General features: G+C 34.8%; 1 protein-coding gene across 1 annotated transcript in view; it reads left to right on the top strand.

The window, feature by feature from the left end:
- The window catches only part of LOC111161307 (Nik related kinase), a 137,518-nt gene that overhangs the window by 50,780 nt on the left and 65,530 nt on the right, over positions 1-21,208 (top strand). The window contains exons 3-5 of the mRNA XM_022524898.1: positions 9,967-10,023; positions 11,342-11,413; positions 18,754-18,879. Of these exons, the coding sequence (XP_022380606.1) occupies positions 9,967-10,023; positions 11,342-11,413; positions 18,754-18,879 (255 nt within the window). The remainder of the gene's footprint in view (positions 1-9,966; positions 10,024-11,341; positions 11,414-18,753; positions 18,880-21,208) is intronic.

Here is a 21,208-nt window from a genome sequence, read left to right as displayed (position 1 = left end):
AAACTTTTGCATTGATGGGGTACTCATGCAAATATCAAATCAGAAACTCTCTTCAGTGATCTTTGTCTGGTAAATGACTATTGTCCCAAAATCAAACATAATGAGCATGATTTTTGTGGCCTAGCAAAATCCCACTAGGCTTTGTGAGAGTTTTACAAAATGTGAGTCTTAATCTTGTCAGTTATCAAATAGTACTTCAAATATTTACACATTTGCGAGTCTCTTAAAACTTTTAAAGCAAATCTAAAGCTGAAATCTGTGGAAATCGCTTAAGGAGCTCTACAAACGAGCTACATCTCTTCCTTTGGCAATCTTTAGAAATAAATAAATCTTACTGATGAAATTGTGAAGTTGAAGGCTGACTGACATGTTCTCTTACATGTTCCCAGCTCTACCCACTCATCACTACTACCAATCTGTGCTAGATTCCCTCCAATCTCAGCCACACCTCTGAGCCCTAACTGCTCCAAATTCATCAGTCCTTAGGGGTTGTTGAGCCTACTGGTGGTGATTAAGACTAGAAAGGGAAACAAAATGAAAAGACTTTCAAATAATAAACAAACCACTATTACTTCTCATTTCAGTCTAAAGTCCCTGCTTAGAGACATGGATATGGACTTGCTAATTTTGAAAGTTCTCTCTAGCCTCATGTCTTTATTTTTCTGCCAACACAATGCTGACATAAACTACCCTGTTAGCCATATTGTCTCATCCCTCCACAGCACAGCACAAAGTACTCCCAGATGCTGTTAATGCTACACTCTTGGTGGCCTTGAAGCATCACTTGATTTGTTTGTTAGGAGAAAGCTGGCATTCAAACAAATGACTAGAAGGAAAAAACTGTGTGAATAAAAAACAAGGTTACCAAATGGACATGAGTGTAGTGAGCGCCTTGTGGCCTTCCGCCACCACAAAACCAATTAAAAAGAAAGAAAGAATGCCTTGGGGATTATGTGGTTTAGATTTGCCAACAGAAGGCGAAGCAAATAACTGAAAGGACAATGTAGGAAGTGCTGAATAGTTGACAGTCTTTCCACAACAGTTTCCTTAATTGCATGATTAAAAATAAAGTTTTTAGCCTAATCAAAATTACAAGGCCATCAAGGACTGTCTTGTATTCTTTCTGGGGAAAAACATAGTAATTAACTGCCACAGAATGATGGATTTTTCCAACACAGCTGTCACAACTGCTATTTTAAATAATTTGTTATGGTTTAAAATGTGTAATCCCCAAGAAATTGATCATTACTGCAATTCAGTACTAATTTTTCAGTGCCTTAATCACTCTGAGCTTTACATTCAGACCATTAACTAACAGAAGTCAGTCATAAAACACTAAACAACTAATGGTTAATTTTCATGATCACTTATTTTCAACAAGATATTAATTAAAAAATTGTACACTGAATTTTCTAGCAGAGCATAAACAGGTGCATTCTCACATCCTCTTCTTTTCATCTCTTTTTATGGCCACTCCCCCTTTTTCCTTTTCTTTTCTTCTTTGGTAGCTGTACCTTATACTTGACATATCTTTTAACCTTTGCTCGTGGCGTGTCATTCATTGGTTCTACCGTACCCTTCAGAATTTGTTAAAATGTTATGCCATATTTATGGTCCAGTTGATATTCTACCTCTTCCAGGAAGCTTTTCAGTTACTCTATTCATCATTCACTCAACTATTATTTATTAAAATGGTCTTATGTATTAGCCATTGTGATAGGCACTAGGGATACCAAAATAAAAGAAATCTATTCCAAGACTTTAAGAACTTTTATGTTTTACCGAATTTTATTGATGGAGTGACTAAATCCTTGATACAACTATGAGCTTCATAACTAGATTTTATTACCTTAATGTATTTTTTTCATATCACTGTCTTATGTAATTAATTTACCCTTTTATTGTCACTGTGGTTCTGTACTTAATAAAGGATTTGTGAAGACTGAGTCCTATCTAAGACTTATCACCTATTCCCTCTTTTAGCACTAACCCTCTCCCTACTTTCCTCTTCATGACTGTATCTATCCCTTAGATTTGCTAATAGAAATAATTAATAACTGGAACAGCTGTTTATCTCCATCTGAACAGGGCCAAAGGCACAGAACAAGCTTATGAAACAAAAATGGAAATCTTAAGATGATGCGTGCAAAAAGGAAGTATGGTGGACTGGTTGGTCAGTTAGAAGTCAACAAGGCTAATTCTTAAGTGACCAGGATACTGAAAATTTACAATTTTCTTCTGCAATATAGTTTGATTCTGGATCCCTAGTGTATAAATTGACCTGCTATATTACTTTTGAGTTATTCCCCTAAATTGGAAGTAATCTGAAAGGTAGTAATTTGACTTTACAAAAATAAATTTAAGAAGTTTGGTGTTTAATGAAAACTAGTACAAGTCCACTTGTAAACTAGAGAATTATTTTATGACCACCCCTTAATTTTTTGTTATGTATATAAAGATATCCCTGCATTGATTTTTGTTTAAAGCAGGCACATATACGTTTTAACAACGTTTTTTTTATGTGCCCAGTATTCTAAATTCAGGAACGTGCCACATTTTCTATTGATAGGATAAACCCAGAATGATAATGTTCAGGTTGGAGGCATTGCAGAGCAATAGAACAGTAATAAAGTGTTTTGACTGGGGAAACAGACTAAATAATGCTGCTTATTTGATTATCTAAATTAATTACTTAAGAACACAAATTCTTGCTAAATTGAAATCAACACATTGAGGAATTTATCTTCTTTCCTGGATAATTTCAGGTGGTCCTGGAAAAAGAATACACATTTGTCCCAATTACTGTCTTTTAGAGCACAGCCCTAGAAAATAGTTGTAGGAACATAAATTATTCAGGGATTTGTTTTTTAGGATTTTATTTAAGACCTTCACATGGCAACACATTTTCATTCTCTTGAACCCTTTAAACTGTATTTAAGCTGTATTTGGCACCCAAGGATTCATGTTGACAATTAGCCTTTGCATATGGTTCTATTCTCTAATTGTTTCATGTGTATACATGGTAAAAACTGTAAATTCCTCTAATAAAATCGAGACTTGTCACATTTTGTCTTTTCACTTCTCTAACCACCCACCTCATTTTTACCTCCCTTCACACTTTGAGTATCCCTTCTCACTCACTTTTACTTTGTTCTCCATTCCAGGGACAGCCTTTCATGGAACTCTTCAGACTCTAATATTTTCCTTTCTCCACCTCTGTTTCCACCAACACCTAACTGTTCATTGCCATTCTTGCAGTTATCTAATCTGATCATCCAATTTATGATAAACTGTTAATGACAAATAACAACTCAGTGTGTCTTTCTCTTAGTTAACATTTGAATAATCAGGGAGTTTTATTACCTCAATAAAATTGAGGACATAATGAATGATTTTCGCACTTTTGCAGGTAGTGGGATGGAGGGGGATTTTTTTTGAGTACTTGACCTTCTGTTGTCCCTTAAATTATATTATATGAGATGCATCTATTAATAATTAAACTTGAATAAGTTGAATGAGCTTGATGACAAGACAAAGAGCTGCCTGAGGTGAATATATAGATTACTTGATTCTGAATGTCAGTTTGAACTTCACGTCCAGAATGGCTACAGATCATTGTTACTACATATCATCTTCTGTTATTCAAATATGAGAGGGTCTGTGAACTTACACAATAGATTTAAGCAGCAGTTTCTTTTCTTATAATAGGAGTAGGGGCTAGGAGAATTTTCTTCTCTTTGCTCTGTGATGCTTGAGAATTTATTAAAAAGTCATATGTTGCATGCAAACTCTGTTTCAGGAATCTTTGCTAATACAGTGAAACTAGTGACTCCTGCATGATACTAGTGGTATTATTGATTGTAGGGGGAAAAGCAGAGAAAAGCCCACATCTATAGTTTAAGACTTTCTGTGTGATTTTACTGTATAATATTCACAAAGACCAGCGAAAACTGTGAGGTTATTTAACACTCAATCTAGAATTCAAAACCAAACTTCTTTTTTTTAAATATCTCTATGTGTCTTTTCAACAAATGGTGTTTAAAATTAATTTCTTATAAAACATATACTGCAATTGAAAAAAGGTACATTATAGAAATTGGATTTGCTGGTTTTGGTTCAACATCTCATTGAGGGAGACGATCTATGACAACATGGCCTTCAGTTGAGATCACAGAACAGCTTCTGTATGGCCAGTGAACCACAAGGTGGCACCACTGAACAATTAGTTTATCTCAAGATGACTTCTAGGATCTCTGGATAAATGCTGGAAGATAGTGTTACCCCTTTTCAAAACTAACATCAAGCACTTCTAATGAATAGAGTATGAAAGAGAAAACTTGTAACTTTACAGTGGAGAAACTTGGCAGACATCACTTTAACCAAATACTCAAGATTAACATCACTGGTGATCAGTCATGGTCATACCATATACTCCTGGTATGACATGGTGAGAAGGGCACTTCACCTCTCTGATGTTCTTTTCCCAAACCCATAACCTCAGTCAAATTATGAGAAAACATCAGACAAACGCAAAGCGAGGTATGCTGTACAAAATACGTGACCAGTACTTTTGAAAAGTGTCAAGGTCATGAAAAACAAGAAATACTAAGAAACTATCACAGATTGGAAGGGCCTAAGGAGGTATAACGGCTAAATGGAATGCAGAATACCAGTTTGAGTCTTACAAGAAGGACATTAGTGAAAAAACTGGGGAAATATGAATAAGGACTACAATGTGGTTAAGAGTATTGTACCAATATTGATTCTTAGTTGTGACAATTGTGCTGTGGTCATATAGGATGATAACATTAAAATAATAATAATAAAAATATGTTAATATTAGAAAAAGTTAGATGGAGGATAAACAGAAATGTTCTGTATGATCTTTGAAACTATTCTTGAAATCTAAAATTATTTGAAGTGAAAACTTTCATGTCAAGGAACTCTCAAAAATACTAGGTTAACAAGCAAAAATTTTCCATTTTTTTACTTAAATTCAATTAGCCAACATGTAGTACATCATTAGATTCAGATGTAGTGTTCAATAATTCATCAGTTGCATGTAACACTCAGTGCTCATCACATCACGTGTGTTCCTTAATGCCCATCACCCAATCTATAAAAGCTTGAAAAATGGTTAGGCATATTAAACCAGATATGGTTTCAAGATCTGGAGTTTAATTCCTCTATAGACACAGTGAATATGTTTACCAAACCCCACATTAGGATACTTTGTCTGACAAAATGTGTTCATGCAACTCTCAAGTGAGACAATAAATCACAGGTAATAAGAACCAAGTTGGTTATCTCTGTTCTATGGCCTTTGGTGACATCTTTTAAAGACATTCAGTTATCTCACTAAATGTGTGTCATGAGTATGATAACTGTGTATTCTAACCTAGCCTTTTAAAAGCTCTGTGGCTTACTAACCACTGGTCATATGAGACAACACATGGCTATTATCCTTCCTAACGTGCCACATATTTGAGTAGCACAGAATAGAAATTTGGCCCATAAATATCCTCTTAGAGTCAAAGAAGGAAATATTTTTAACTCCTTTAAGGATGTAAGAGAACCAGTCTTCAACCTGTCATATTTGTGAATACAGATGTGGGAAAATTTTGACTAACAAGGCTTTTATAAATGATTAGGAAAACAATAATTTGTAAGTCAAAATAAAATAATTAATTTTAAATAATAAAAACAGGGGCACCTCAGTGACTCAGTGGGTTAAAGCCTCCACCTTCCGCTCAGGTCATGATCTCAGGATCCTGGGATCAAGTCCTGCATCGGGCTCTCTGCTCAGCGAGGAGCCTGCTTCCTCTTCTCTCTCTCTCTCTCTCTCTCTCTCTCTGCCGGCCTCTCTGCCTACTTGAGATCTCTGTCTGTCAAATAAATAAAATCTTAAAAAATAATAAATACAATAAATAAAATAAATTTTAAAACAATAGTTTGTAAGAGCAAAATTAAAAAAATAATAATGTGTATTTTCTCCCAGAGATGCAAGTGAACATGGGAGTTTCCAACATATTCACATATCCACATACAAAAGAATGAAATTGAACCCCTATTTCACACCATTCACAAAAATTAACTCAAAATGTGTTAAAGATTTAAATAACCTGAAACTGGAATATCCTAGAAGAAAGCATAGGGGAAAAACCTTCTTGACATTAGTCTTGGCAACATTTTTTTGGATATGACACCAAAAGCACAAGCAACAAAAGCAAAAATAAATAAGTGAGACTACATCAAACTAAAATTTCTACACAACAAAAGAAATCATCAACAGAATAAAAAAGCATCATATAGAATGGTAGAAAATATTTGCAAACCATCTATCTGATAAGGGGTTAATATCTAAAACATTAACTTCCTTTCTCTGACCAGTCAATAACCTACAAATTTTCCTTTCTTTTAAAAATTCTAGTTTTGGGGGCCACCTGGGTGGCTCAGTGGGTTAAAGCCTCTGCCTTCGGCTCAGGTCATGGTCTCAGGGTCCTGGGATCGGGCCCCCGCATCGGGCTCTCTGCTCGGCAGGGAGCCTGCTTCCTCCTCTCTCTCCGCCTGCCTCTCTGCCTGCTTGTGATCTCTCTCTCTCTCTCTCTGTCAAATAAATAAATAGATGTCTTTAAAAAAAAATTCTAGTTTTTGGTAGCTGTCATGCCCCATCCAAAACTGGTAACCTGATTCTAGACATTTCCTTATACATTAGTTAGTAGTTTCTGAACCCTATCCCAACTCCAGCCCATTCCTTTAGCTTAGTTGCTATCCCTCTATGTGTACCAATTTCCTAGGGCTACTGTAACAAATTACCACAAACTGGGTAGTTTAAAAGGAAAAAAAAACCTGTTCTTTCACAAGTCTGGAGGCTAGAATTCTGAAGTCAAGGAGTCTGCAGGGCTATTTTTTCCTCTGACTCGTCTAGGGAGAAAATCTTCCTTGCCTGTTGGCAATCACCAACAATCCTAATTTTTCCTTGACTTGTATATACATCCGTTCAATTTCTACTTCTGTCCTCATATGGCTTTCTCTCTGGGTATCTGTGTTCAAATATCCCTCTTCTTAAAAGGACACTTGTCTTTGGTTTTAGGGCCAGCCCTAATCCAGTATAACTTCATCTTAACTTGATCACATCTGCAAAGACCTTATTTCCAAAAAAAAGTCAGATTCACAGGTACAGATGGTTAGAACTTCATATTTTTTGGAGGACACAATTCAACACAAAACATCCTGACCTAACTCTCAGGCCTGATTCCATAAACTGAAAACAGCAACACATGCCTCTTCCTATCACTGCTACAAGCATCTAACCAGTATAATTATTTAATGCTTAATTATTTGGCAAGAACTGGAGTTAAGCCAAGGTGGCAGGATTTTTAGACATACTTTAGTTACTGGAAAGTTTTTGATCCATTTCTGACACATGGCCCCATTTACAAACAGTGGCACGCTCAATAAGATTGAAGTAGCCTTAAATGTGTGGAATTAAAACCTATCAGTTTCATCAGTGGGAAAAAAATAGAGGTGTTGACATCCTTATGTAGCATGTAACATCAGTAGAAATGGTAGAGAGTTCTTTTCCTTTTGATTTTCTTTGATGAGTTGGCTTTATTTTAATGAGAGAACTTGTAGGAATCTTCTTGTAGGCTTTATTTTAATGAGAGAACTTGTAGGAATCCTCATATACTTTGAAGTGGATGATTTATAAAAAGAGATTTGACAACAAACAAATAATATATTTAAGGATCACATTTCTGAAATCAGTTCATCTTTTGCATTTACTCACTGATATGTTACCAAAGATATTAACAATATTATTCAGGCACACCATCCCTCATTTGATTATTCTATAAGTAAAAATTGTTGTTGTCTTTCTCATGAGAGCTGTGGCTAGTGACAGTCCTTTTGTTTGAATACCCCTGTATTTTCTACAGCTGTAGCAACAAACCCACAAATTAGGTGGCTTGAAACAACAGAAATTTATTCTCTCACAGTTCTCAAGGCTAGAAGGCTACAGGGTCATTTTCCCTCTGAAAGCTCTAAGGAAGAAGATTTTTTTCCCTCTTCCTAGCTTCTAGTGGTTGTCAGCAATCCTTGGAATCCCATGGTTTTTAGCTGCATCACTCTAGTTTCTTCTGTCTTCACATGGCTATCAAATTTTTGTGTCTGTGTCTGTGTCCGTGTCTCTGTGTCCAAATCTCCCTCCCCTTTCTCTTGCCAAGACTGAAATCACTGGCCACTGTAATCCAGTATGACCTCATTTAACTTGATTACATGTACAAAGACCTTATTTTCAATTAAGGTCACATTCTGAAATTATGCATTAATCTAAATTTGGGAGAGACACTATCTAACTCACTATAGTCCCCAAATTCTGCTAGATAGCGCATTATATTTTCAGTTGAAACCTTACTCATGTAAATATAAATCTGAATTTTTTCTATGACTACAAGTTGAAATATTTTTAGTGATTTTATTTATTTAGAGAGAGAGAGAAAGAAAGAGAGTGGGAGAGTAGGGGGAGAGCTGGGGGAGACAGAGTGAGAGAATCTCAAGCAGATTCTGCCCTGATCATGTAGCCCCTGCCTGGGGATCGATCTCACGACCCTGCGTTCATGAGCTGAGCTGAAACCAAGAGTTGGATGCCTGACTGTGCCTCCCAGGTATCCCTACAAGTTGAAACATTTTAAAAGGCACCAGCCACAAAATGAAAGCTCTGATTCCAAACATCTATGTCCTTTTTTTTTTTTAAATTATAAATCTGTAACTTGTACTTGCACTTAGGATAAGACTAAATTTTTCGAATTCATAATGTTTTCAATAAGAAAGAATCTTTTGGGGGCCCCTGGGTGGTTCAGTTAAGTGTCTGGCTCTTGGTTTAAGCTCAAGTCATGATCTCAGGGTCCTGAGATAGAGCCCTGTATGGGGCTCCATGCTCAGTGCAGAGTTCTTCCCCCTTTGTTCTTCCTCCTGTTTCCATTCTCACTCTCTAAAATAAATAAAAAAATAAAATCTTAAAAAAAAGAATCTTTCAGGACTTTTTCCTTCCATAAATATCATTGGTTCTCATGACTGAAGGCTTACTAAACAGTTTACAGATCATTGGATTACTTATGTATCACTCTTACCTGTGATCCTTATGGGGAAAAAAAACTTGTTTGGTGTATAAGAGGAGTCCACTGGGAATATATGTCTACATAATACCACATAATCAGTTGAAAAATGTTGAGTATTAACATCACCGTTTTCCCTATCTTCAATCTGAAAATTTTACTTTTCATACAGATGCTCTGGTGCCATGTAAATCAACTTAAAGATACTAAGAAATCAGTGCTTTCAAATGGGCAGTTATGTCCACTATTTTTAATACAAACACAGAAAAGCAAAACTACTCCATAAACTTGCTTGATTTTTCAAGTGAGCCAGTTGGAATTTCTTTAAATATTCATAGTTTAGGAGTGCCTGTGTGACTCCATTCGTTAAACACTGAACTTATGATTTCAGCTCAGGTCATGGTCTCATGGGTCTTGGAATAAAGCCCCGCATGGGGCTAATTTAACAATTCTGTACATTACTCAGTGCTCTTCAAGAGAAGTGCACTTTTAATCCCCTTTACCTATTTCACCCATCCTCCCACCTCCTCTTTAGTAACCATCATTTTGTTCTCTACAGTTAAGAGTCTATTTTTTGATTTGCTTTTTTTTATTTTCTTTGCTCATATGTTTTGTTTCTTATATTCCACATATGAGTGAAATTATATGGTATTTGTCTATCTCTGACTTATTTCACTTAGCATTATACTGTCTAGTTCTGTGTTATTGCAAATAGCAAGATTTCCTTTTTTATGGCTGAATAATATTCATATATATACACATATATATCCATCCTCTTTATCTATTCATCCATGAATACTTCTTGATTATATGGATAGCATTTAATGTTTATTACTATCCTGTGTTTCAGGGACTCCATGAAAAAACTGGTGCATTTACAGCTGTTAAAGTGATGAATGCTCGTAAGGTAATATATCTTGTCCATATTCTGTTCACTTAATAGACTGTGGTATTGAGGTAAACAGCTCGGAAAATATTTGTTTTTAAACATTATTATACATAATTATAATTATGTTAATCTGGATTTTTATATTTGTCATTTAATATTATTTCTGTTAGTATAGTATCTTTGTTATAGATTTAATATATTTACACATAAAAAATGTTTCACAGCAAAAGGTCCACATATTTTGGCATTCTATAAGAATGAAGAAAATATCTATATTCCTATTTCTAGTTGATTATCTGTTTCTAGGGATAGCAAAGAGGGAAGTTCCTCTGATATTATGTTCATCCTTCTGTGTTCCATCACATATTTTTCCCTGTCCCAACCTTTCTTTTTGAGAACTGAGGCCATTAGATTCTCAGTGATGGGTAGAAGGAAAGAACTTGTCAAAGATGTACATTTTTCAGGCATTTTCTGACAGATGAGCAAGAGAGAGTTTAATTGGCACTGTTCCTGTTAGCATTCATAAATTTGGGTCATGGTTCATAGCATATTGTCATAGAATTTGCTAAGCACTGATTTCTGTCTTCTTTCTTCAGCATGACTGCCTCACTTTCTCAAGATAATATTAGCATGAACATAGCAAAGGTCAAAAAATTTTCACTTCACTATACCCTAAAGAAAAATTATCAAATGTTATGATTGACAAACTATATATATTCACTGAACTGTTGTCAATGTCATAAACTCTTCTTTTCCAATTTGTGCAGGGAGTGAATTGCTGAAATGATTTAAGGAGTTTTACATCTTTTATTTTGCCAGTAAACGTCAAATGTTGAAAAAATGTTGCAAATTTGAATTTCAAGAGATTTTGAAGTTTTGTGGATTTATTTTGCCCTACAAACCATGGCTTCCAAATAATAAACCTAGTACTTTTTGAGTGCTACCTTCTAAAATACTTATTTCCTTGTTTTGACTTGAAAGAACTTTGACCTACATTTAATCTACATTTTAGATACTTCAACTTTTGAAATATTCATAAAGTGTGTTCAGCCCATAAATAGTATCAATTACTTTGTTTTGTAAGAGAAATAACACTTTACTAACATCAACTTGTAATTTTCCCATCAATATGGCAGTTAAATCTGTTACTGTGAATTTAGTGCCAAGTTTCTGTATATATAAGAATCTTATTTAAGTAAAATTATTAGTGAAAATTGAGAGGAAGAATATCATGTTACTCTTCCATTTAGTGCCAAAAGAACACAAAACAATTAAAAATAAATCATTTTCAGAGTGTACCAATGCATCTAATAACATTTTGTTCTTGGTTTTACAGACTGCTTTACCTGAAATAGGAAGGAGAGTGAGAGTGAATAAATATCAAAAGTCTGTCGGATGGAGATACAGCGTGAGTACTGAAAGTCCCCATTAGCTCTCAAGTTGTCTTTCCTTTAACTTTCAAATTTAACCCTTTGTATCATTATCTCTAGAAGGCTGCCACTAACCTGGAAGTGATAACATACTATCTTTTAACACATTCACATAGATTCAGTCATTACATTTGAACACTAACATCTGTCAGAAAGTTGGAGCTAGAAGAAATGTTTCCCTGAACAGGTAAGTATTGACAGCAGGTGAAGGATTGATTATATCTACAGAGCATAGAGCCCTGTAGCTGAGTAGCAACACAAAAAATAATAAAACCAAGAGAAGATTTTGCCTTAAATTGGCCTTTTCATGTCTTTTTTAACACCTTTACAGGATATTTCAGACTGGTTATTCCCCTAGTATGATTCTAAGAAACATTGCTATTGTATATGAGCTAAATGAGGACTACTCTTTTTTGTTGTAAGAACAATAGCAGACAAAACCATAGGTTATCCAACCTAAAAGTCTTCCTGGCCATAGTACTCAAATATATAAAAGAGTGTGAAGATACTTTCTACTTGAAGCTTTTTAACTGTCTTACAAAGCAGTCTCTATGATTCTAATAATTTTCTGGCTCTTGAATAAGATCAGACAAATAAAATTCTTTTTTGGTAGATATTAGTGATCTATCAAAATATTCTGTGGGCCTAAAAGCAGAATTCCTGCTCTTATCAATATAATTCGTTGATATCTTTTTTTTTCCTACTTTCCTCCTTAGCTATCTGGTATTGAATATTTTCAACCTTTTTTGTCTTAATATATATGATCTCAGGATGTAAAATAACTTTTTCCACTAACACAATCACATTCAGAAAAACTTTGTATTTATATTAGAAAAGTATTGATAAACAGCTTCATGATTCATCTAGTAATCACCAGGCTCTTGTTTTGTTTAGAGTGTATCTCAGGAGACAAAGCATATCCAAATGAAACAGATAGTACTGATTAATAACATGCTTTGGTAGATCAAGAAGCTGCAAAGGGTAAAAATTAAAAATATAATTGTCTGACTAATTTTGCTTTCATCAAACATTTCTGTTAATAAATTCCCTTCTTCCCCAAACCCTCTCTGGTATTCTTTCCACAGGGAAAAATATTTCGGTTCTACAATTGGGTGAAATTATAAAGGAAGTTGTGGTATCTTTGAGCTGCCTCTTTTTGACAAAAATTAGGATATTCATGCTACTCTGGGATCACCTGGCCTTGAGCCAGGAAATGCTATAGCATCATATTACTAGGATATGTGTGAGAGTTTTAAATTACCCACTTGACCTGATGGATATAATGTACTTATGTGTTTCTCAAAAGCTCGACTTCCTGTTAATTGAGAATGGCAAACACACTAATGCTTTCCAAACATATCTGATCTTGGTTTATTGGTTTTGGGGGAGTTTACATTTATGTGGGAAACTCACTCTTAAAAGTTTCTTTAGTTGGGAACTTTGAACTCTATGATTATAAATTTTAGTAAGAAAAATAACTGCTAGCTGATCAGCCAGTTAGCATCTCTAAATCATCTTGAATCCTTTGGGATAAGTTTGTGACTTGCATACACATCTCTTTGAGTCAGGGCTTTATGGAAATAGCAATAATGTGAAAGTTCAGACACACAAGTTTAAAGCCCATATCTATCATTATATAGCTAAGAAGTACTTGGAAAACTGGTCCTGCCTCTCTAGGCCTCAGATTCCTCATAGGTAAAATGGCACCAGAATATTTGGCCTACTTATAAACAGGTTTCAAAATGTGGTCAAATGCAACTGCATAGCTTCCTGGAGCCCAGCCCTTCTATTCTTGCTTGGGGACATGAACTTTCTAAATCAGAAAGAAGGAAGAAAAAAGCTCTTTGATAATCAAACTACCAAATAAATTAAAGGACTCTGTCTGGCCCCTGCTTCTTTTACATGTTCTTTGTGTTCTTACCCTCACACCATCATCTCATGTCTATGGATCACACTCTATGAATTCATATTCCTTTCAGCACAACTATGGTGTCTTTCTAGGAACTTAGAGCGTACATACAGAATTGGTAGTTCCTGAGGTTTTTTCTATATGATGGCAGATGTTGTTACCACTTCAAAGGACAACCACATCAGAGGGAAAGCAGAAAGTTCAGTATTCCTATATGGAAAGATTTAGTCACAAGGATCAACTTTTAGCTTTGTGGAAAGCAGGTTAACAGATTTCAAAGGGAGCTTATTAACTGAGCTTCCTTGGGAGGCTGGGGTGAGACTGGAACTTGAACTTCTATATAATTCTCATGCTACAAGCTGATTGTTTTATTTATTTCTGCCTTTATTACATAATAAATACAGAGAGAGAAACTGTCATTGGGTTTCCAGCTGGAGAAACCAGGTCCCTCTCCTTCCCCCAAAGACAAATAGGTGTCTAGATTTATTTTCTAGTTGTTGAATATTTATGGGTAAATCCACTGGAAAATTGCAGAGAAATGTCAAAGAATGTTCTGCAGCTGCTAGTCATTTCTCTGAGATTTCAAACTTTTTCCAAGATATATTATGAATACTTGGGGACATTTCAGAACCTAGTACATTGCCTTATATTTATTTCATAACTATTTTTAAAGTCTAACCACACTATTGCTAAATATAAAAAAAATGTCCATCTCTTCTATAGGGTCTCAGAGAATAAGCTAAAACGGAAAATGATAACTGACTAGATACATTCAATTACCTACTAATTTCAGCTAAAATATGTATTTTCCCCTACCCCTAGGTCATCAAGTCAAGCTAATTGAGGGAAATTTGGGGAAGAACTAAAGATAGAAGTTAGTTCCCTAATTACTTTACATGCCACTTGGCCCTTTTCTGATTCATTGCCTCAGAGAAGTCAAAGGTATCCTTTTTCACTGGATTTCAAAACAGGAGCTCAACTATTTTTAATTAAAAAGTCTTCTATTTTTAGTTTTTTGAGGAACCTCCATACTGTTTTCCACAGTGGCTATACCAATTTACATTCCTGCCAACAGTGCAAAAGTGTTCCTCTTTCTCCATATCTTTTCCAACATTTGTTATTTCTTAATTTTTTTTTTAATTTAGCCATCCTACTAGGTAAAATAAGTCAGACTCAGAAAGACAAATACCATATGATCTCACTCATGTAGAATCTAAAAAAAAAAATGAATAAACAAACAGCAGAGTCAAACCTATAAATACAGAAAACAAAGTGATGTTTGCCAAAGGGGAGAAAGTGAAGGGATGGGTAAAATACGTGAAGGGGATTGGGAGATACAGTCTTCCATTTATGGGATGAAGAAGCCACAGGGATGGAAGGTGAGGATAGGGAATGCAGTCAATGGTATTATAATAGTGCTGTGTGGTGAAGGATGTTATCTATACTTGTGGTAAGCATAGCGTAACATATAGAGAAGTTGAATCACTATGTCATATGCCTGAAACTAATGTAACATTGTATGTCAACTATGCTCAAATTTTTAAAAATATAAATAAAAATTACACTTTTTGGTCAAATAGTATTTCTTTACGTACTACAACATATATTTACTTTGTATAAGAGTACTCTTGAAAAGGTTATATAAATTGAACTTTTATAGATGCAGTAGGACTTTTTTATTTATAATCAAATGAAGTTTAGAGCTAGTAGGAATTCAAAGGACCCAGGTGGTTAATCCATTTGTCAAGTATAATCACTTCCTGAGTCATTTCATATCACCCTCAACTTCATTATGCACTATCCTGTATTCATCAATGGTTGTCATTCATGTATGTGAATCTTATTTCCTGCTAGGTAAGGGGACATGATATCTAAATGATATCTAACTGCATAAACCAATGATATGCTCACTGGAAATTCCTAAACAATTTAAGTTACTTTTTTAAAGTTAACATTTTAGAATATTTTTCTTCAATGCATTACACCTGTATACACATAAAGTGTGATGATTTTTAAATTATTGAGAAGCAAAGAGCTTATCTTAGATTGGCTCAAATAGTTACAGATAGATTATGGAACATATGGAAACTACTTGGTTGTCATGGTATAAGGGGACAGCTGAATCTTAGGGAGAGAGAATAATTTCCCATTCCCTCCAGTATAATAAAAGTGATGGAAACAAAAGTTGCTGATGTTTGTAGATTAGGGCAAGAAGTGGAGAAAGCTGCATAGTTCTGATAACACTCAAATGCAAATGAGAAGGTCAAGTAACAAAGATACTGTATGATAATACCCTGCATTTATAACATTCTTCTTTCAAAGACTCCAAAGGACTTTCAATTAATTGTCCCATTTAGCTTCACTAATGTTCCATGGAGATAAATAATGGCTACCAACTTCCATCAGGTTTCTGAGGATAAATTCAACCTCGGGAAGATAAAGTGAATTTCCAACATTTAGTTGTTAGTTGGGGGTAAAACCTAGGTGTCCTAATGCCCAGTGTAGATGTTTTTGTTTTGTTTTGTTTTGTTTTGTTTTTTTGTTTGTTTGTTTGTTTGTTTTTTAGGTAGAGCGAGAAAGAGAGGGTGGGGAAGGAAGAAGCAGAAGGAAAGGGAGAGAGAGAATCTTAAGCAAGCTCCATACTGGGAACCTGAGATCATGACCTGAGCCCAAATCAAGAGTTGGATGCTTAGCTGACTGAGCCACGCAGGAGTCCCTAGATGCTCTTTTCTGATGACATCATACTGTCTTTCACTAAAAATGTCTCTTGAAATTATGTATTCTACCTTGGAAATCCCATACAAAAGGGTGGCTTCAATTATCACTATAGAGATAATCCTCAAAAATAATACCTTTAGCCCTGACCTGTCCCCTGAGTGCACACCCTTATCTCTAATCTGCACAATTCTATGCATCCATAAAAAGGAAGTACATTTATGTTTATTGATATAGAAACATGCAATTTAGGTATTGGGTAAGACATGCAAGTTGCAGAGTAGTGAGATATGTATATATTCTGGAGTAATAAAAATAACTGGAGAAATAAAAATGACTGAAGAAATATACACTCAACTGTTACCACTAGTAGAAGGACATTCAGTAAGTGTATAGCATTTACATGTTTTACTTTACATATATAAATACATTTTATCCATATGTATCACTGTTGTGATTAAGAAAACAAATGACTTTAAGCATATCTTTACAAAAGATTAGCACAGATCAAACCTGTATCTTAAAAATCCAATGAGTCATAAACCAAGTCAGTGTGGTACAGACATAAGGATAGACATACAGATCAGTGGAATAGGACTATTTCCATGTATCTATGGTTAATGGATTTTTTAAAATTTTATTTTATTTTTGCAGTGTTCCAAGATTCATTGTTTATGCACCACACCCAGTGCTCCATGCAATACGTGCCCTCCTTAATACCCACCATCAGGCCCTCCCAACCCCCCACCCCAATCCCCTCCAAAATCCTCAGTTTGTTTCTCAGAGTCCACAATCTCTCATGGTTTGTCTCCTCCTCCGATTTCCCCAAACTCACTTCTCCTCTCCTTCACCCAATGTCCTTTGTGTTATTCCTTATGCTCCACAAGTCAGTGAAACCATATGATAATTGACTCTCTCTGCTAGACTTATTTCATTCAGCATTGACAAGGTTACAAAGACAATTCACGGAGAAAAATAATCTTTTCAACAAATAATGCTGAGACAACTAGATGTTCACCTGTAAAAAATTAACTTACACCCCTCGTTTATATGAAAATTAGCTCAAAATGATCAAAGACTTAAATGTGAGAATTAAAACTATAAAACACGTAGAAGAAAACATTTGGATAAATCTTCATCACTTTAGATTTGGCAATGGATCCTTAGATATGACACCAAAAGTACAAACAAAAAGACAAGAAATCAATAAATCAGACTTTACCAAAATTAAAAATTTTGTTTCTCAAAAGACACTATCAAGATAGTGAAAAGACAACCCACAGAATGGGAGAAAATGTTTGCAAATCATACACCTTATAAAGTATTTGGATCTAGAATATATAAATAAATCTTACAATTCATAATAAAAAGACAAATAACCCAATTAGAAAACAAAGGCAAAGATTTTCAATTAGACATTCCTCTGAAGATCATACACAAATGGCTAATGAGTACATGAACAGATCATTTATATGATTAGTCATCAGGGAATTGCAAGGGAAAATCACAATGAGATAAAAGCCACTAGGATGGCTAAAATGATAAAACAGAAAATAGTAAGTGTTGATGAGGGTATGGAGAAATTAGAATTATCATTACCGTTGGGAGTAAAAATAGGTACAGCGCTTGGAAAACAATTTGGCATTTTGTCAAAATGTTAAATATGGAGTTACCATTTGACCTAACAATTTAATTCCTAGGTATATACCAAAAAGATATAAGAACATATATTTACACAAAAACTTGATATGAATGTCCACAACAGCATTATTTGTAATAGCCAAAAGGTGGGAATAACCTAAATATCTATCAGTTAATGAGTGAAAAATGAATAAAATAATGATATGCTATATAATATGGATAACTTTCAGAAAAAAATCACAAAAGTCCACATACTATGTGGTTTTCATTTATATAAGATGTTCAAGACAAATATATCTAAAGAAATAGAAAATATATTACGGGTTCAGTAAAGCTAGGATGTGTGTGTGGCAGAATTTGGGAGTGATAACTAAAGAGTAAAAAGTTTCCTTTGGGGAGATAAAAATGTTTTAAAGTGGATTGTGGTGATGGTTGCATAATTCTGTAAATATACTAAAAACCATTGAATTTTATACTTTATAGATTTTATTTATTTGCTTGTCAGAGAGAGAAAAAGAGAGAGAGCATGAGGGCACAAGCAGGCAGAGTGGCAGGCAGAGGTGGAGAGAGGCTCTCTGCCGAGCAAGGAGCCTGATCTGGGACTAGGTCCTTGGACCCTGGGATCATGACCTGAACCGAAGGCAGTGGCTTAAGCAACTGAGCCACCCAGGCATCCCGAATTTTATACTTTAAATGGATAAATTATATAGTATATAAATTATCTCAATAAGACTGTTAAAAAATAAACAAAAATATAATGATCCTATTCAGTGAAAAGTTTATACAGCGGCCACTGCTGCTTGTGCAAGGATCATACTTTGAGAAACACTGAATTTAAAGGATCTTCAGTTAAGCTTTATTTTCTCCCAAATTCCCAGTTAACCAGAGGTCTCCATTCTCTGACATTTCTAAATGAAACTTTATTATAAATTGCTCTGTGACGTAATGGGTAGCCATAGGATTTCCCTTGTTTTACCATAGGTTATGATCCCACAGTTATTAACTGGCATAGCTTAAGAGCTTTATCGTCTATTGTCTATTCTTATTCTGCAGGACGAGGAAGAGGATCTCAGGACTGAACTCAACCTTTTGAAGAAGTACTCTTTTCACAAAAACATTGTATCCTTCTATGGTGCTTTTTTCAAGCTGAGTCCCCCTGGCCAGAGGCACCAACTTTGGGTATGTATTTAATTACCTTGATCTTACTTCCTAAGACTAAGTCTCACCTGAGGAAATACATTTTCATAAACCTAGATGTCACTTTTGTGCACCTACAGGAAAATTTAAGAACTCAACTGCTCAAAGTAGTGTGACAAAATGTGTCCTGATTCCTGGAGATGGGAGTGATAAATATGGAATGATTTCAGGAAACTTAAGTTCCTGGTGAGGGACTTCAGGGTAAATAGGGAAGGACTCAAATGAATACTGAGAATATCTAACGTATTTCTTAAATATAGTTTTGCTGCTTTTAACTTTTTATGTACATTTACTGGTATATTAGAGGTATGGACTTGCAAATGATGACTGGATAAGTATAAATTCAAATTAGCGTTTGGTATTAACATAGGGGTGCATTTAATTGTTTTTAATTATATGTACTTATGTTTAAACATAACTCCTAGCCGTTCTTTTCTAAATGGTTAGTTATGTGACTTTTCCTTTATCTTTGTCATTTTATGTCTATACTATCACAAATTAGTAATCAATGAGATGTAAATTTTAGAGGGCATCTAAAACCTACACTACAATTGCCAGAATTGTTGCTGCTTCCCACTATAGCAGAAACAGTCAAATTATAAGAATATGAGTTTTGGTCAAAGATATGCTTATTTAAAAGGGGATATTTAGAACATAAGTGAAGTCAGTATACACTTGCCGGCTACATTTCCATTTCCAGGTCAAGTCAAGAATAGCATTGTTTTTTCTAAAATAATAACTAAGAATTTTCAGTTTTCATGGAAAGATTGTTACACTTCATATAATGGACTTTAGGAAGAATGTGGACATTATAGAAAGGTTTTCAACAAGGGATTGAATTGAAATCATGGTGTTCAAACTTTAGCATGCATAAGAATCTCTTGGAAAGCCTGATAAAATACAGATGGCTGAGCTCCACCCCTAGAGTTTCTGATTCAGTTGGTGTGGGCTGTGGGTCCATGAATCTGAACTTAACAAGTTCACAGGTAATATTGATGCTACTGGTCTGGGTACCACACCTTGAGAAACTCAAATCTTCACTTTAACTCTATTTTCTTCCAAATATCCATCTAAGTATATTTTCTATTTTCTGACAACTCCAATTGACATTTTACTAACTATTGCTGCATAGCTTTAATGGCTACTGGTATATTTTTGGCATACAAAATTTGTCTTTTAATATAGTTTTACTTACAATTTTTTCCTTTTACCTGTATAGCAGTCTCCTTATTGATATATTTAACAGTACTCAATTCATTCAATCATTTAACATAGCCATTCAGAACCATCTATTTGGGGCCCCTGGGAGACTCAGTTGGTTAGGCATCTGCCTTCAGCTCAGGTCATGATCCCAGGGTCCTGAGATTGAGACTCACATCTGGCTCCCTGCTCAAAGAGAAGGGAGCCTGCTTCTCCCTTTCCCTCTGCCTGAAGCTCCCCCTGCTTGTTCATGTGCTCTCTTGCTCTCTCTCTCTCTCTGTTAAATAAATAAATGAAATATTTTAAAAAAATATATTTGCCATTCCTTCTGCTAGATTCTGAGGATACATGGATGAGCTGAATAGACATGTCCCTGACCCATCAGGGCTTACAACTCACTTGCAATGACTGGTAGCACTCAAATAATGACACATATGAATAGATAATTGGTCAGAAGGGAAATAACATGCTTCTATGTGGGCAAATAACAAAGGAATCTAAATTAAGTTAGGGAACGAGAAACTCTTCTTTGAGAAAATTTCCTTGAACTGTGATCTGAAGGATGAATAAATTATTTGTGGAGCTAAGAGTTTTCGTGAGACCATTTAAAATGTCTTGCCTATGTTAATCAAAGCAAATAGGAAGTAAGTCAATGACTAAGTAATTACCATTTATCAAGTGTATGTGCCAGGCATCATGCATACAAAGCTGGGAAAATAATTGAGAGTGTGTTACATTTCTTTCAGAGTAGAGCTTTTCTGATTCAGGTAGTATTAGCAAGACTTTCAAGGTGCATCTGAATGAAGTCAGGTTTGTCATGATTTAAAATGAGTCTCTTTTCTTCCATTACCACAGTTGTACATGTTGTGCCCGTTTAAGTTAACATGAAAATTGAGCTTTAAATAAATAAAATCTTTAAAAAAAATTGAGCTTTTGTGGCTTATTTGTGTTATTAGTTTTGTTTGTTCTACTCTTATGTTTCATGAGAGCATACTCAGGTTAAAGACATGCTATAATATTAGTTGTGAACAAATGTAAATTAAAGAGTGATTAAGGTACACTTTTAAATATTCATGTTTGGGGCCTATTTTTTTTGTTTCCTTCTTCTACA

This window comes from Enhydra lutris, unplaced genomic scaffold (genome assembly GCF_002288905.1).
Source record: "Enhydra lutris kenyoni isolate GAN:26980312 unplaced genomic scaffold, ASM228890v2 scaffoldscaffold83, whole genome shotgun sequence".
NCBI classification, from domain to species: domain Eukaryota; kingdom Metazoa; phylum Chordata; class Mammalia; order Carnivora; family Mustelidae; genus Enhydra; species Enhydra lutris.
Note: the sequence above shows the minus strand (reverse complement) of the source record. Positions and strands in the feature narration are given on the sequence as shown.